Genomic DNA, 19143 nt, shown 5'->3' on the forward strand with positions numbered 1-19143 from the left:
CTTAAAAGACAATATTTCTTGAGAAACTGATATTGTTTTCTTGGTCCTGTAGGTAGTTTGGGTTTTCTCCCTTTCCGTTTTCAATTTCCTTCGGAGGAATGGCACGTTGGAAATCAGCGTTACAATGGCATTTCATATTAAGGTTTTTTTATTTTTATAACCGTGGATATTCAGCCCAACTTATGGGCACCTTGACTAATTCAATGGACCCTAAAGTTAACGACCAAATAAACCTCCCGTGGAGGGCATTTCATCCTAGTAAATATATACACGATCGGGTAAGCTTTCAGTGGTCCTGAGGGGCCTAAGGACATTTCATCCTAGTAAATATATATATAAAGAGAGTGTGTCAAGAATTTAGCAAAGGTACGTAAAATATAATCAGGATTTAAAAGTTGTGGTCAGATTATGTAAATACAAAAATATAAAGAATAAAAATAGGGTAACCAAGATATTAAAGCACAAAAATTATAATCCAATTATAAGAATGTTACAAAAGATCGAAAAATGTGAGTTATGTAAAAACAATGTGATTAAGGTATAACAAAAATACTAAGATATGAAATATTGTAACCTATGTACAAAAATGTGATCGAAGTACAAAGAATATGATTTGATGTTAAGATATAAAAGATATGACTAAGATACAAAATGTATGACCTAGATGGGAAAAAGGATGACCATAATATAGAATATCTTACTAAGGTAAACAAAATGTGATTGAAAAATTTTAATTATGATATAAAAGTGTAATCAAGGTACAACAAAAGTATTAAGATACAAATAATATAAATAAAAGAAATAAAAGAAAATATATGTGTAACATAGGTCTTATTTGGATCGAGTTTTGAGAAGTTAAAAACTTTTATATTTATTTGATTAATTTTATTCAAATTGTTTATGACTTAAAAAAAAAAGGACTTAATATGAAAATAAGAACAATATTGATTTTCGTAGAAGCTTTATTTTGACTTAAGAAAGAAATCGTTTTATATTTAATTATACTTTTATAATATCCATATTGTCATTTAAAAATTAACTTTGGCCTCAGATTTAATTTACGCCCACAGAAAAAAAAAACAAAAAAAAAAAAGAAGAAGAAAAAAAGTCTAACTATAGCAAACAAGGTCATAATATTTTCATTCACTTATTACATCAAGAGAATAATTTCTTTGACTTGCTTTATATCTGCTTCATCACAAAAAGGAAATTCATATTTAGCAATATTCCTAAAAATGTAGAATATATTCAATTTTAGCAAGTGTTAAATAAATATATATTTAATTAAGTGGGTGTTTGGTAAATCATCTTAATAACTTATTTTAAATCATTAAGAAATTAAGTATATTAGGTAAAATAACTTAATGGTGTGCTTTTAAATAAAAAAAACAATTTTAAGTAATAAGTGAAAATAATTAACTTATTTTTAAGTTCATATTTTTATTTTATCTTTTTACTTTTATTTACCCTAGTTATATTCATGATTTCTTTTACTACTTTATAACCTTCATCGTTACTTAACTTCCTTTATCATAATTGTAATTTACGAGGATAAATATATTAATTTTATAATTTAAGATAAGTTTTAAGTTAATTTTATCAAACAACTTTAATACTTAAAGTAAAAAATTAAGTAATAAGTTTTAAGTCAACAACTTAATAATAACTTAATTTAAAGTCAACTTAAGTCATTAAATAATAAGTATTAAGTTTTACCAAACATCCCCTAAGTTTTTGTCTTTTTATTAACTAAGTTACCACATTATAGTAAAAAAAAATATACATTTTTAAAATAATAGTTAATCAATTAAAGAAGAATTTTAATCCATTTCAAGTGAAATAAAGACGAAATTGTGGCAATAAGAGAAAATTTGAGTTGCATGATAAAGCTATGATGGAGCTTCACAACAGAGACGATAACGAGAAGGAGGCTAAAAAACGTCATGAAAGACAAAGCAAAATGAACTTAGAAAGAGAAGCGAATAGTAAAAATGAGAGCGAAATAGAAAAAGAGGGAAATGAGGTTTTAGAAGAAAATAAAGAACGACAACAATTTCTAAAAAGGTTTATGTCTCCAAAAAATATCAAGGGATGTTATTTTTCCAATTTTATGATTATTATACGTCTTCCATCCAAATAACCCTTTAATATATAGGTGACAACAAATCACTAGTGAAACTATAAGGTATGATACTGAATAACCATGCTTCAATCTATACCAAAGCTTGACCCAAAATGTTATCTTCATTGTAATTTTTTGTAAATTTGAATTCAATTATTGTAATATTGGAATTGATGTGAACATTTATGGAATGAAATACAAATTGTTAAATTTTAAGTTGCTAATTTCATTTATAACTAAAAAAAATAACTATTAGACCTAGGATTCTCCTAAATGGATTTTGATGATTACAAAAACAAGGTTAATGTTACTAATGATTCAAATCAAGTAAAGTTTTCAATTTTAATTGTGAAAGTCTAAAAAAAAGTTCAAGCAACTATGGAAAAATGTCAATACTAGGAATTCTTAGAACTCTTAAAGACTTGAAGTAACCTAAAACAATTTGTAAGATGGTATTTGTTGGTACACTTAGGTTTAAATTATTTTTCATGTACTTAACAATTTTTTTTTCATAATTTCTTAAGCTTAAAACAATCATTCTTATCAAGAAAATAGATGAATCTTTATTTTAATTCAAAAGTTTAAGTTAAATTCATCATTAACTTATTTTAAAACGTTATAAGAATGTGTATACAAGTTACTAGAAGTTCCGGACTTTGAATCAAGTCTTTTTAAGCATTTTACAATGCAATTGGTTGAAAAGAGTAGGAATTGATTGAACCATCTAGGAATTGGCTCAATCAAGTTGGCTCAACCGATCAACGGTGCTCTTAATTTTCTTTTTCTTCTAATAGTTAGGGTGTAGCTAATCAAGGCATAACTTTATCCGATTTTGGATTAGTAGAGTATCGATTAAGGGTTAGTGAGGATCACTCACACCTTTGGTTGGATTGAAAAGCACCAACAATCACGTGTAGAGCATTTAATGTTTAATGGCTAGTGAACTAGTCGAACCACTGTTTGATCGATTGAGGGTCTTTTGTGACTTTATGGGTTGTTAAGCTAAAAACTTATAAATTGAAGAGTTTTAAAGCATTTATTAAAAGAGAAATGTTGGATATTTTGATAATTATGGACCTACATATTAACACATTGTACATTAAACTATCTTATTTTTTGGTCTAAATAAATGTGATCAATTAAATCAATGATGGGCCTTTAAAGCATCTCTATATATATGAATTGTAAGGGTTTTGCAATGTGTAGAGACCAATTTTATTTTATTTATTAATGATGGACCAATAAATAAAATAAAATAATAAGGGGTATAAATAGGATTATGGTCCCCAGTCTAAATGAGATGAGATAAAAAAAAATTGTTTATTTATTCACATCTCATCAGTCAGTGATTTTGAGGTTGCAATACTCGTTTCAGATGTGAAAGACAAGACCCAAGTACATAATCTCAATGGATTCATGCATGTCTTCTAATATTATTATCCTATAGATTTAACATGAGATTCTGACGTATTTATTGTCTAGATGATTAGTTTCTATAATCATTCTATATGATCTGTGATTCTCCAACAATAACAACTACATTCAATTGGAAAAATATTTTTTTCTCTTATTTAAAAATTCTTCTTCCAAGTTCATTGATTTCCCATTTGCAAATTCCTTTAGGGGGTGTTTGGTACATGGGAATAGGGAGTGGGAATAGACATCTCATTCCTTTTCTCCCTTATTCCTATGTTTGGATAAATGTTAAGAAGACGGAAATGAAATAAAAAATTATTCCGGCAGAAATCAAATCCAACTTATGAGTCGGATTTGGATTCATTAAAAGTAGGTGATATTTTGATTCATTAAACCTATTTGATAATATAAAATAACCTAAATTACTATTTTACCCTCTTATCTTGTTCTTCAAACCCGATGTTTATCTTCTTTGTAAAGGTAGAGATCTATTCATCATCCACTTCTTATCTTCTTTGCAAAGCTAGAGACCCACTCATCATCCAATTCTCTGCAACAAGTGATTCTTCCAAATTGAATCAATTAAACCTTCCACGATATTTTAAAAAAAAAAAATCAATTTTTAATTTATAGCGTTTTGGATGTTCATTTTGATTGTTGGATCTAGGATTCGTCATTGTTTGCTGCAATTAGGTTCTGAAAACTCCCTTCTACATCTTCGATCAGGTTTACCTTATTTTCTCTTTCTTCTTCTACTTCTTTATATGTGTTTCTTCTTCTCTATAAATTGATTAATTTTTTTTTATTAATTTATGTTTGGAATCTTTGATGTTTCTTTATCTTGTATTAATGGAAACTGGAGAGAAAAATTGAATGGTTGGAAAAAGATTTTTCGATTTCACGTGTTTACAATATTGAAAATTTTTAATGGTTAGGAAAAAAATAAAAAGAAAAAAACAAACAAAAACAAAACTTTTGGTTTTTTTTCCCCTTTGTTTATTATTATCGGCGTCTTCCTTTCCTAGTTAAAGCTATGGATTCTGCCGTCTCGCAGAATAAATTTGAATTCTTTTATTTCCTCTTTTGAAAATAGGAAAAACATTTGCTAGCTTTGAGAATTTAAATATTATAATAAATAATTTTTTTTTGAAAAATATAATTTTATAACTACTTAAGCATGACAAATTATTCAAATTTTTAATAAAAATAATAATTGAATATTTGTGCATTAGGGTTATACGATTTTTTATAGTTAATTTTTTATTTATTGAGTATATATATATATTTTTTAGTCTTATTATTTAATAACAAAACACCTCTCAAATCTTATTTTTTTAAAATAAAAGTAAAAATAAAAAAATATTTTAAATTATATGTAAGGATATTATTGTAAATTTATTTCCTTTTCATTTCCATTCCTATTATTATCAAACATTGGAATGAAAACAAATAATCATTCCAATCTTGCATTCCTAAGTTCATCCAAATGCTAGAAATGGAATCATCAAATTCATTCCATTCCACTAAGAAATAGGAAAGGAAACAAAATATTATTTCCATTCCCTATTCCGACGTACCAAACACCCCCTTAATGCATTGTTTAACCCATCTTACATTTCTTCTGTATTGTGAGCTAAACTTGTTCTAGGATTGAAAACATTAAATATATTTTTATTTACTCATTATGAAATGAAGGAGTTTAAATAGGCTAAATACTTGAAGAGATTATGAAGGTTTATTGGAACCTTGGAATCCAAGTGTAAGAAGTTTAAAAACTTCGACTTTAAAAGTCTTGAAGGCACACTCAATTTTGAGCTTAAGGAGCATGGACATAGGCAGGGTGTCGAACCACTATAAACGAGTTTGCATATTTTTTTAATTTATTATTGCTCTACACTTCATTTTCCTATTATTTTGGTTATTTGTTGATTATTTTGAAAATTTTTTTAACACCAATTCACCCTTTCTCCCCTTCTTAGATGATTTACTTAATCAAATTAGTTGTTTTTTTTTTTATAATTGGTATTAGAGTTAGGTATCTTGTTTTTTGTTTAACTATCTAAGAGGATATGACTAATTCTTCCAAATCATCTTATATGGATAGGTTTTGGATTAATAGAGCTCCATTCCTTTCGAGAACCGACCATTCTTATTAGAAAACTAGGATGACATGATTTTTAAAATCCATTGTATCGCTTTGATTAGGATTGTTATTAAGACTTTATGCACATAGATCTATTATTTGACCATGTTTTAGTGATGTAAATAAGTGAAGAAACTTCATAAATTGGAAATTTAATAAGCTTATCAAATAAATTAAAGATAAGATTGTAAATTAGAATACCTTTAATGTCAACTTAAACTTTTTTCTAAACTATTTGAAAGTTATTTGATATAGTATGGAAATACTTAGAAGGGGTGAATGGGTGTTTTTAAGAATTTTAGCCCAAAAGTTGAGTTTTTTAATTCATTTAATTCCTATGAGAGTAGAAAATATTAAAAACAATCCAACACATAAGAAAAAAATATTTTTTACATGAAGAACCTCCACAGAAAGTGTAAAGAGAAAAAACCATAAGGTAAAAGATCTCAAATCAACAATCCACCATATGATAAAATAGTACACATAATTACTTGGTAGATGTTATCCTTAGATTTACCCTTCATAACCTATACTACAATCTATGTCGGCAAAGCAACACTTCATGTGCTTTAATGAATCTCACCTAAATGTTGAAGATATACAAATTACCTTTACAACCCAACAAAGCGGAAGACATACATATTTGAGAGTTTTGGGTTAAACACAAAGAATAATGATCAAACATATTTGAGAGTTTTGGGTTAAGCACAAAGAATAATGAATTAAAAGTTAAGGTGCATTAGTTCCTAAGAGAATTCTTTCAATCGGCATTTATAGGATAACATTTAGTGGATTTGGAATCAATTTAGAAATCATATTTTACTAAAAATAATTTATAAACTTAATAATTTTATAAAAATTTGGAGAGATTTCATATTTTAAATTCAAAAAGATTTGGAAATATTTTCCTTTTAAAATACTTAATTTAACTTATTTTTCAAATCCTTTTTATAAATCCTTAAAATATTTGAAAGATTCTCTTTTTTTTAATTCTCAATTTATTTTTTTTTCAAATTAATTTTATTATTTGGAAAGATTTTTCTTTTTAAATTCCTTTCCAAATTTTTATTATTATTTGGAAAGATTTTTCTTTGTAAATTCTCAATTTAAATTTTTTTCTGAATTAATTTTATTTCTAATTTCTTAAGTTCACTCTATGGCTTATATGTTATTATTCTCAAATAACTTAACCATACTTATCTACTTAATAGAGTTGATTTTGCAACAACCATAAATCTTCAAAGGAGTGGAAATCATAGGAAAGTACATCAAGTATGTAAAGTCCTAAACCAAGATGGATGAAACAAAATTAACAACTTAATCTAAATAGCCTAATACATGACTAGCAATCTCCAACTTTGACAATTTTGTTACAAAATAGTAATTACATAAATCCTCTAATACTTCCAAACGACACTCAGCAACGCTCATCTAAACCTATTCGATCACATAAAGAGGACAATACGTTGCATCCAACAATGAGAAATATTCTAGTACTTGTAACTTGTACGCATTGAACACAAATATCTAGGGTAAAGTAGTATGTGGGAAAAAGTCGATTTGGTTGGTTTTTGAGTAAAAAATGAACTGAACTCATATAGTCGATTGTCTATGTAATAGAAATCGAACTGACCATATTTGAAGTAAAAAACCATACCAAATCAAGCATTTTAAGGTCAATTTGATTTAGTTTTCATGGATCGGTTTTAATCCAATTTAATGGTCTTTTTTAGTGCTTAACCCAACTGTAGATTTATTTTTGTTTTGAGCCCAAAGCCCATTAATTTGAGTTTATATTAAACCTTTAAAACTAATTTATTTTTAAAATTAATTGAAACCAACTTAGATTTGATGTAAAATATATATTGAATGCATTTAGAATTAATTTGACCATAATATAAAAATACTAAATTACTTTACTTTAATAGAATCTAATATAAAAAAAATTATCAAATATCAAATAATTATATATTAAGTTTTAAAATATCAGTTTAGTTTAATTTTTATTGATTAGGAGACAAGAAAATCGAAAATCAAATTTAAAAAATCGATTTTCAAAATCCTCAAATGGAATTAACCTTCTTTATCATTGAAAAATGAACTAATATGATTGGTTTTGATTGGTTTGAATCTATTTGTTGGTTTTCGCAGTTTTGTTTACACCCCAACCAATACTATCAAAATAGGATAAGAGGGAAAATATAAATCAAGGATACAAGTCATGCATGCAAATGGATAATAAATCATATAAAATCAATCACATATTTTAAATTGAGAACTTAGAAAGAAAAATCTTTCCAAATAATAAAATTAATTTAAAAAATAATTTTGAGTTGAGAATTTAAAAAAGAGAATCTTTCCAAATCTTTTAAAGCATTTTGAAAAAAAAGATTTGAAAAAGAAGTTAAATTAAGAATTATAAAAGGAAAATCTTTCCAAATCTATTTGAATTTAAAATATGAAATATTCCTTTTTTTAATTTTTTTTAATATTTGGAAAGTTTTTTTTTTTTTTTTTTAAATTCTCAATTTAAAGTTCTTTCAAAATTAATTTTATTTCTAATTTCTATAAGTTTACTATATGTCTTATACGTTAGTATTCTCAAATAACTCAACCATACTTACTTGTTTAATCTCGAGTTGATTTTATAGGCTATAGCAACCTTATCAAAAGAGTGTAAATCACATGAAAGTATACAAAGGCTTAAACCATGATGAATGAAATAAAATTGTTAACTTAATTTTAATAGCCTAATGCACTAACACCATTAATTAAATAATATATTTACTCATTGATGTTAAGCAATAAAATTGTGAGAGAATGTGAGAAAAATGAGTTGTAAGCTTAGTTTGGGAAAGTTTCACAGGTGGTAAAAATAAAATTAGAAGGTTAAAAGTAAATTTTTCTAAGAGTTTTTGGATAAAACTTTCACTACATGAAGAAGAGCTCATAGCAGTGGCTAGTGAACCCCACTAAAGGTCATAAAGGGTATGACAACAACATAAGGTTCCATATCAAATTGATTGTGACCAAGTGTCACCATAGGTAGTGCAATTATAAGCTTTATTGTGGCTACATGTTCATGCATTAGATAGCGGCCAAGAGTAAGTTGCAACAAATGTGTTCTTGTAGCTGCATTTTAGATGTGACCACCTACCATACATTGGTAGCTATATCCTAAATGTGTCCCCCACTAAAAGGTAATGTGGTTGGAGTTGGCCACAACCACAAGTAGTAATTTGCTTTTTTTTTTTTTTTTTCCTTTTCGAAATCATCAAATACAAATTTGAAAATTTTTTTTTCTTTTAATTCTCCAATACAAATTTCAAAATTCTATGAATTTCTTTAATAAAAATACTCTTGTTATTGTTTCCAATAGGAATTTCTTGTAATATATATAATTAGTAGCATTCAAAATATAAAAGAATTTGTTACCCTCCAAACAACCGAAATAAAATATTTCTATAGACTAATTAAGTTATTGGTTCTTACTAAAGCTAATATTTTGTAAGAAAATAAAACACTAAAACATATAGAAATTGTGCAAAATTCAATCTAGATAATGAGAGTGGGGGGCAATAATACTAAGCCTTCAATGCTTCACAAACTTATAAGAGATTGAGAACTCATCGAAATAATGATAAATCTTTTCAAGCTTGATTTGAACTCAATTGAAGATTTTCCCACTGTAAACCTCAACAATGCAACCAATCATTTCAAGTACTATATATCATGAATCCTAACTTGAATAGGGTTCTCACAAGGTAATGCACTCCCATTTCTGTTTGAATGCATTATAACACAAAAATGATTAAGCATCAATAGAAATTAAAGCCAAAAGAATATGTACCAACTAGAACTCATGATGTCTATGATGGGGGTATATGAATGATTCTCAAATGCATCAAGTCTTAAATCTCCTTTTTTGAAAATCTCTCTATTCCTAAAAGGAGGTAATGACATAATAACAACATTTATGGTTTCTGATTTGTAAAGGAAGATTTCAAATGTAAAAAGAAGATAATTATATACCCAACTATTGCATCCCAATTCACTAAGTTACTATAGTTTTCTATAAATTCACCTCTAGTGGGGCATAACCGATAGAAAAAGAGCAAGTCAAAGCATTACAACTTCTTTGAACTTTATAAAGCATTCATTCAATACAAGGGGGAAAAAAAACAATATAGTAATATGATGCTTTGGAACAATGATCAGTCCTTGCTTTTATGTCTAGATTGGTTGAATTAGCCTTAAAATAACATTAAAAAAAAGAGCTTTCCAATTTCCAATTGTTTTGAGAGTTGTTCCAAAGTATGAAGAGGCTGATGCAGCTTCCACTCAAAGCAAATATTGATAAGGTCAAGCTTGATGAGAGTTTATCTTATCATTCGCATATGTAGTTATAGCAATGGTTGTGGTATTTGTATCCTTGCATCTAATTCAAGCCATGGAAACTACTACTTCAATTACTCTAACCATATTCTCACAACAAATACTACCTCTACGAGCATGGATATTTGTATGACCAATGAGAAAGATACTAGCTCATTTGTCCCCATGTTTTGTGACTCTATATATCCAAAGAGATTGTTTTTGCAAGTGAAGATATGAATAATGGGAAATTCAGGAATTTAGATGATGATCAGTCAGCAAGTATTGCAGCTCAAAAGGAAGTTAGATGTGACAGAATTGCTAAGGAGAAGAGAGAAAATCAAGTCAGACTTGTTTAGGCTCCAAAGAAGAAACCTTGGGTTTCAAAGGATGTGAGTACATTGTGAAGTATCAACATGTAGAAAGTGTCCTTTTTTTCTCCATGGTAGAAGTGGATTCATCTTTACTATAATTTTCAAATGCCGGTGTACACAAGTCAGAGGAATGTATACTCAAGGAAAGGTCTGAAACCCACAGCACAAATGGTAACAATGAAGGAGATACTATTGTCGAAACAAAAATACAGAAAGAATGAAGGCATTCTATAGTAAACCATACTCCCTTTTGAATCTCTTCATTTTCAAAATATAAGAGCTTAGAAATTAGAAAGTGCAGGAAAAGAAAATAAAATACAATGTTCATTCCAACAAAAAAACAAAAATGCCCATAGAAATCAGTAATCAGTACGAAAATTTGTCAAAAATTCAATAGTACTCGAAGAAAGGAGGAAGGAAACCTAGGGATTGGATCTTATAACTAATTGACAAAAAGATCAAGTAGAATTGAAGAAATCAGCGGTGAATGGTGAAACAACTTGTAGAAAAAAAGGAGTTGAAGAAGACAAAAGTGTTGATGCCAAAGAAGATACAGGTGTCAATGTCGCCCGTGCCTGAAACGGGTCATTGAGGGTGTTCTCTTAATTGGGTTTCAAAAATAGGGGTGTGACTCATATATAATAGCTATAGTACCTATAAAACCCTAATGCTTTTTTCTATGGAGAGAAAAAGTCCCCAACTATAATAGAATATTGGTTGCGATAAGAAATAGCCCATTGTTATAAGTGGAATGCAAACCCATTACAAACTTGATTCATCTAATGGCCACGTCAATAGAATTTATTAGGAATGTCATCCACAAAATTTTTCCATTTCAAGTAATTTTTAATTAAGAATTTTGATGACCCCTCTAAAACTACGTGACTATAATCTATATCTTTCGTAGTGAATTTTAATCATAAACCTCACATTTATAACTCATGCTTCTTTTTTTTTTTCATACATTATATCTAACTAGATTTTTATTTAATTAAAACTTTTAATACACCTAACAACTTAATATTAAATTATTAAATTGATTTACTAATATGACATCTCACATCGGATATGAGAAAAAATTTGTAATGCTATATAAATATGAACTTCTTTTAACCTTATAAATGCGTTTTAAAGCCATGAAAGTCTCTTTGAGTCTAAAGCGGACAATATCTATACAATTGGGAGCAGACTATTACAAATGTCATAAGAGTCGATCCCCAACCTCAGTATAGGGTTTGTTTAACCTCATAAGGGTGTTGGTGTTTATTTGTTTGGCCACACAATCCTATAGGACGCAATCTCCTATAAGGACGTTGCATTTGCATGAAGGGTGTTTGTGACATCCGCATCGGATATGACCATAAGGATAGGATGCAACCTCCTACGAGGACGTTGCGTCCCATAGGATTGTGTGGCCAAACAAACAAATACCAACACCCTTATGGTGACGTTACGTCTGCATGAGGGGTGTTTGTGACATCCACATCGGATAGGACCATAAGGATAGGACGCAACCTCCTACGAGGACGTTGCGTCTGCATGGGGGGTGTTTGTGACATCCACATCGGATAAGACCATAAGGGTGTTGGTATTTATTTGTTTGGCCACACAATCCTATGGGACGCAACGTCCTACGAGCATGAAAGTTTTTAGCACTATAAAAGTATGAACTCCTCATAACTCTGTAGACGCGTGGGTGTTTGTGACATTTACAATAGATCGTAACTCTTTAGACGCGTGGGTGTTTGTGACATTCACATCAGATAGGAAGGAAAGTTTCTGACGCTATAAAAATATGGACTACTCGTAATTCTGTAAATGCGTTTTAAAGTCATGAAAATCCCTTTGGATCTAAAACGAACAATATCTCACAGTTGGGAGTAAGCTCTTCTAAATAATATCATAATGACTTTGAATGTGGCACATGAAACAAATTAAAATTTTGAGGGGATCTCTAAGTGAAAAGCTAGAAGGTGAGAAAAAAGAAAATAAAAGAAAATTCCAAAAGAAAGAGATAGAAATAAACGTACCACCGAACTGTGCCAGTCAGGGGCGTCATAGCCGGAATGGGCCGGACAGCGTAGAGTCTTATGGGGCTATTTGTTTATTTAGCCCTTGGAGGGTGACGTCCCCAGGATTCGAACTCGGGACCTTAACCTAAACAGTTGCCCTCCTGGTACCATCTGAGTTAGTAGCCCAGATGGTACCAGGAGGGCAACATCCTATGCCTTAAGGCTTGGACCCAAATTTGAATTCTGGGGAGGCTACTCTGTGATGCCCTGACTGGCACAGAGCCAAATATAGCCAAAACAAATGACGTCCCAACAGAAGCCTCAAATTAAGGGACAAGTGACAGCTTAAAGGAGAGGATGTTCACAAAATTTGAATTACATCCAACTTGTGACGTGGGTTGATGTTGAAATTACACCTTATTGAAAGCTTATAAAGTACATACATATTTTCAAATAAAGAGGAGTCATAGGCCACATGAGGAGTTCCAACTACGGGGGAGAGAACCTCAGCCACTTTATATTAAACACTTATGGCTAATTATTGTGGATTATTGCCAACAATTGTTAGTGAGCAAATAACTACCATGTGGAGCCAACTCGGTTAATTTAATTATTGAAAAGTGTTAAGAACAGGAAATAAATAAATAAATAATTTTTTGAGTTATTTGATTAAAAAAATAATTAAAAACCCGATTTTAAAAATATAACCCTTTATAATTTTTTATTAAAATCTACATATAAATATTTGAAATAATCAATAACATTTATATCAAAAATGAGTTATTTTTATAAAAAAAAAAAAAAAGTTAAACTCATAAATATGATAATTATTTCATCTTTTCTAATATTTAGATCTCATAAAAAGAGAAAATATTTAATCAACAATTTACTTCTTCTTTTCTTTTCCTACTCTACAACAATGGATAGAAAAATTTTAAATTTTTTTCTTTTATTTTTCATATTTTCATTTTCTTAAACTTTATAGAATAAAATATATTTAATTAAAAAAATATTCTATATATTCATATAAAAAAGGTGCATGTTGCATCTTATCTCATTTATTTATATTTTTATATCTTAATTTTATTTATTTATACTCACGTTTAACAATTCAAATGTTATAATGAAGTTCCGAACATTTTAATTTAAAGTTCAACATGTATAATACGGATAGCTCAACATTTTCCCACATAAATTAAACAAAAACAAACACGTGGGACCCAATAAAAAAACTTACAAGTCCTAAATATGATCATTAATTATTATTATAAAAACAATATTCAAACTCCAATCCAAGCATAAATTCAAATAAAATAAAACATGGCTTCGTCCTTTCCCTCTTTCCGCATGTGATTAACGTACATGAGTATGACATCAACCTGAAAGACATACATCAAATTGTACACAACGTGCAAATTTTTTCTTCATAATCGAATTTTGGCAAAAAAAAAAAAAAAAAAGAAAAAAAAAGCTTAAAATTCCTAATTATCACATCAAGGCAAAAAAAAAAAGAAAAAAAAGAAGAAGATGGAATTGAGTGATGATTTTCAAGATGTGATAAAAGATAAAAAGACTGCAACATTGTTTTGGTGTTAGTTTGTCAAAGAAAGTCTAATCATGGTTTAAAACTCGTAACAAAGTAATGATTCCATCCATCACTTGAGCTTGGAGGTGGGGGTGGCGGCCAGAGGCCAGAGGCCAGAGGCGACAGGCGACAGACGCCGAGTGGGGGCCATGCAAGTTGTCCTTTTAATAATGATTCGCACAGACGTACGTATCACTACAAGTACTGAAATGCCCCTCCCTAAATTGGAATTATGCTGAGAAGCGGGTTGGGTACTAACTTTAAAGCCTTTCCTCAAATACTAGCCAACATGGATGGGGCTCAGATTCCGTCATTCTATCATTCTAGACCCAACCCACTTCCCCACTCAGCTGACAAGTTGACAACCCATTTTTACTCTGATCACGTCTGTCCTGTTTTTAACTTACTCCATCAATTATGCAAAATCAAGATTTGAGTGTCCCACTCTTTTAATGCGGATTTTCTCCCTTTCTTCTTTTGTCTCATATTTTTTGGATTTTATTATATTTATGTGCATCGTGTATGGAATTTTCTCTGTTCATGCACTCCATCCCACTTGAATGCAGCCTTAAAAGGTAAATTTCAGTCTAAATGAGAAAATGGGAGAAAAATTTATAATTTTTTTGAGTGAGAAAAAAATAGTTTTTTTTTTTTTTTTATATATAGTTTTCAAAGATAAGGAAATTATCTTTTCTTAAATTTAGACCCGTCCATAGAAGTAGGATAAGTTTGATGATTGAAATGAGGTTTAGTTGTGTCATTCATGTATTGGGTAATTCATAATTGGAGGGATTAAAAATAAATAAATAAATGCGCATTTATGCCTATGGTGGCATGGAGAGGACTGGTTGGAGTGAATTTCAACCCCATTGACAAGTCAAGATCATGGTCATGGCATCGCCATTCTTGAAGCCCATTTGCAAATATAATAATGAACTTTTATTTTTAAGAAGAATTCAAGTTTTCTTCCTCAATCTCTGTCGACAAATATTAAAATAAACAACCAAAACTGAGTACTATATTAAGTTTGTAGCAGTGAAGGAAGGCCCCTGAAAAGGCTGCATATCAAATCAGGGTGCCGTGATACAGTGATACTATTCTTCCAATATCTTCCCAGTAGTGGGTTGAGAAAGATGGGAAAAGGTGAATACCAAAAAAGGTGACAGAGATGAACGAAGAGAGGAAAAAAAAAAGAGTAAAAGAAGTAACGTAGGGCAGAGAAGAGACGGTGATGAAAATGGAGGAGGGAGGAAGCTTCAAGGATGGTGGTGGTGGTAATGGTGGTGGCGGTCGTGGTGGTGGAGGCGGTGGCGGTGTTTCGAGGCTCAAAAGGCTCGTCCTTTCTTGGTGATGTTCCAGACCTTGGCATTCGATACCTTGTCGGGACTTGCAGACAGTGACGTGTTCCCACCACCCACTCCCACTCCCCCCCTCATGCGCACGTTACCCCACACCCCTCTACGCCTTGTGAGAGAAAGTCTACCCCTTTAAGCAATGCCAACAGTTCCAGACAGGTGTTGTCTTTCTTTCTACTGTGAAATCTGCCACGTTTGAGTCATATAGACTTCATCACCGGGGCCAAAAGAGGGGACCCACGATGGCGTTGGGTTTTCTTTTGGATTCGTGTTGGTTTGTGATTGGGTAGAGTGGGTGGAGAGTGATGCGGAGGGGGTGTAGAGGATTGAAAGTCAGAGGCTTAAACCAGGAGACAAGGCAAAACTAGGCACAGCAAAACCACCTAGTGTACAGTATATATAGGGATACTTTTGATTCCTTATCGTACGCCAGGGGAGTGCGCGATCTGTTAACGTACACCCACAGGACCAGAACAAGTAGTGGAAAAAAGAACTGTAGGAAGACCAGCAGCGGGGGGGTGGGGGGGTCCAGGCCGAGTATCCTCCAAATCGTACTGGGTGATTCTAGAGAGGTACAAAACCAATTTCTCCTTCTTCGTCTGGTTCTTACGCTTAGTACAGAGAGGCGTGGGAGTTAAGAGTGTACCCTGTGTGCACGTGATAAGTTCGGGGCGTTTGCTTCTGGTGAATGAAGTAAAGTGCAAGCTGAGCTAAATCTTTGAGTCTTTTGATGCGATTTTGTGGGGGGTTAGATGTTAGATCGCCACATGTTATGAAATTTCGGAACTGGGTTTGAAGTTGTTTATCTTCACTTGCGTTTTCTGGATCTGATTTTTGGAATTGGAGGGTAATGATTAGGGTTTCATGAGAATCGAGTGAAACCCATGTGGCTAATGTCTGGTTCATGCAACATGGTTGGGTGGGTTTGGATGGATTACTGGGTGAGGGGGAGAGGATAAGGTTTGGATTCTATCTGCTGGAGTTGGGATTCTTTGTTAGATCTCAATCCACAACAGGAAACAAACAAAGAACAAAGAAGAGAAGAACATTAGAGTTATCCTCCATCCATATTCCGGGTTGCGTAATCTCTCAATCAATTTGTATCAGTGGAAGCAAAAGGCAACTGGTTGGTGCATCGAAGCTTTCAAAGTTGGGTGTTTGTAATCATATATCAGATTCCAGGTAGAGGAGAGGAGAGGAGAGGAATAAGGAGAAGGCAAGCAAAGCTAAGCGGGTATACTTTTTCTTAACCAATTACGGTTCTTTCTTCTGTTTTGATTCTTGAATAGTGAGGATTTCTTCGAGAAGAAGACATGGCGCATCGTTGGTGGGCCGGGAATGTGGCCATGCGAGACCCTATGTCCTCGGCTCCGTCGCTTCACCTCAGAAACACCGAAGATGACCAGGGTGGATTGAACCGCCTTGGACCCAGAAGAGAGCAAGAGTTCATGGACAATAACAACAACACTACCACCACCACCAACACGACCGCCACAAATAGCAGTAGCAGCAACACTAACCCAAACCCTAGTGCTGCCAATCAGAACCCTGAGGAAGAAGACAGCAGAGAAATCGACCTGGAAGACAGTGAGCAGAACGCTGGCGGCCACGAAATCGCCGAACCTAGTAGTGCTGGTCGCCGGCCCAGAGGCCGACCGCCCGGTTCAAAAAACAAGCCGAAGCCTCCGATAGTCATTACTAAAGAGAGCCCAAATGCGCTCAGAAGCCATGTATTAGAAATCAGCAGCGGAAGCGACATCGCGGAGAGTATTGCCAACTTTGCTCAGCGCCGCCACCGTGGGGTCTCGGTCCTCAGTGCCAGCGGCATTGTCAACAATGTCACCCTCCGGCAACCGGCAGCTCCAGGAGGCGTAATCACACTTCAAGGCAGATTTGAGATACTGTCTCTATCGGGAGCATTCTTGCCAGCGCCATCCCCACCGGGGGCTACTGGGCTGACGGTCTATTTGGCCGGAGGGCAAGGGCAGGTGGTAGGTGGAAGCGTTGTGGGTGCGCTTATGGCTTCGGGCCCAGTGATTGTGATTGCTGCCACCTTTTCCAATGCGACTTTCGAGCGTTTGCCGCTTGAAGATGAGCCAGCAAATGAAGGAATACAAATGCCACAAACATCAGGGGTGAATTCAGGAACTGGTGGCACTTCAGCACCTCAATCTCATGGTTTAGTCGATCCATCTTCCATGCCCATCTACAATCTCCCCCCCAATCTTCTACCCAATGGACAAATGCCCCATGACGTTTTTTGGGCACCTCCTCCACGTCCACCTCCTTACTAAGACTTGAAGAAGAAGAAGAAGTAGAAGAAGAAGATGAAGATCGAAGAAGAGAGAAAGAGAGGGGCTTGTTAGTTTGGGTTTTGCTAACTTGTTTGTGCAAAATGTTTGACAGTTGTTGTAAGCATAGCAAGCAAGGTAGAACTTTTTGTTTACTTGGTTTTTCTTTTTCCTTTGTGAATCTCATTTCTTAGTAGGTTTTGATGTTCTGAAACTTGTGGGTGCCTTTGTTTCTTCTCCCTGGCTAATCTACTTGTAGGGGAGCAATCCATTTCTAACCATGTAGATGTAGGCAAGAGAGGAGTAGTGGTGAAGAAATGGATGAAGAGCCAAAGAAAGAGAAAGGGGCTAGCTTCTTCTATTTGGTAAGCATAAATAATGTTTTCTCTCATCATGTTCTATTTTCCGGGAAAGGATGGTGATGCCACTGTGAATCACAGTGTAGGACCTGTGAGTATCCAATACTCGCTTAATTATAAGAATTTTGAACATGGACTTTGATTTGTGGACTAATTAATGACTGAAAAATCTTCATTTTGGGAGAGGGAAAGAGAGAAATACTGGTTTCCTTCCTATTTACATTCCCAAAAATAGATCAACTTACTCCAAGTTGGATGGGTTGGGACATGTGAGGGCATGTTTTCACATCATTGTGGTACATCGAGCAGATGAAATTAAAGCTGGGTGTGATTCATCTGTATATTCCCACATATAGGTCAAATCACTCCAAGTTGGTTAGAACTGACTGGTGTATGCTGTGCATGCTTTCACATCACTGCGATTCATCTGCATGGTTCCCCAAATGGGTTTTATCATCATTCAACTTGATTAGAAGGGAGTGAACACTTGGTGGGGCTTTAGGGTTTCATGGCTCTCCATGAGCTGGAGGGGCATTCCTGCCTAAATAAAGCAAATTGTCACTTCTAACAAAACTCTTTTTCCTATGGTAGACTATCTAGTATCTACACCATTAATGATAAGGATTTAGTAGTTAATCTCCCTCTTTGTCATTTACCTGTTACTTTATAATTTCCTTTTACACATAGAGATGATGATCATATACACCTCCATCAACCTATCTTGTAATTATTCAGTTTTATTATTCACATTTCGTTTTTATCTAAATATTCTGTTGGAGATTTGAAGGTCGATATATAGTTATCCTTTCATGATTCCTCTCCATTATTAATTTCTTCTCCTCTTGGCTAATATATGCAATCACTTAGTGATCAAGGTTGAAGTTTTATGAGATCTATGAATTTTATGACATTCTATGCAAGTAATGAAGTAAAATGTTTCTATAATTTTGAGGAGTGCATAGTATGCTGATTAACGAGCAGTGCGACAGTAATAATTGTTATGAGTAGTGAAGAACTGAATATTATGCTATATAGGTACATGAAATTAACACTGGAAACAATGGGGAATTGAATAACAAGATTGTTTATTGGCTATGTAAAATAGGGATCTC

At 32.5% G+C, this 19143-nt stretch overlaps 1 protein-coding gene across 1 annotated transcript; it reads left to right on the forward strand.

Annotated features, from left to right (window-relative positions):
* Positions 1-15921: 15921 nt before the first annotated feature.
* On the forward strand, positions 15922-18185 carry LOC117929374 (AT-hook motif nuclear-localized protein 15-like). The gene is made up of 2 exons (XM_034849675.1): positions 15922-17810; positions 17932-18185. Exon 1 carries the CDS (start codon positions 16695-16697, stop codon positions 17673-17675), a length of 981 nt encoding a protein of 326 aa, XP_034705566.1. The 5' UTR covers positions 15922-16694; the 3' UTR covers positions 17676-17810; positions 17932-18185.
* Positions 18186-19143: the final 958 nt, after the last annotated feature.

This window comes from Vitis riparia, chromosome 13 (genome assembly GCF_004353265.1).
Source record: "Vitis riparia cultivar Riparia Gloire de Montpellier isolate 1030 chromosome 13, EGFV_Vit.rip_1.0, whole genome shotgun sequence".
In the NCBI taxonomy this organism is placed as follows: Eukaryota; Viridiplantae; Streptophyta; class Magnoliopsida; order Vitales; family Vitaceae; genus Vitis; species Vitis riparia.

Coding starts and splice junctions, on each gene's coding strand:
- LOC117929374 (XM_034849675.1), top strand. CDS start 16,695: ATGGCGCATCGTTGGTGGGCCGGGAATGTGGCCATGCGAGACCCTATG.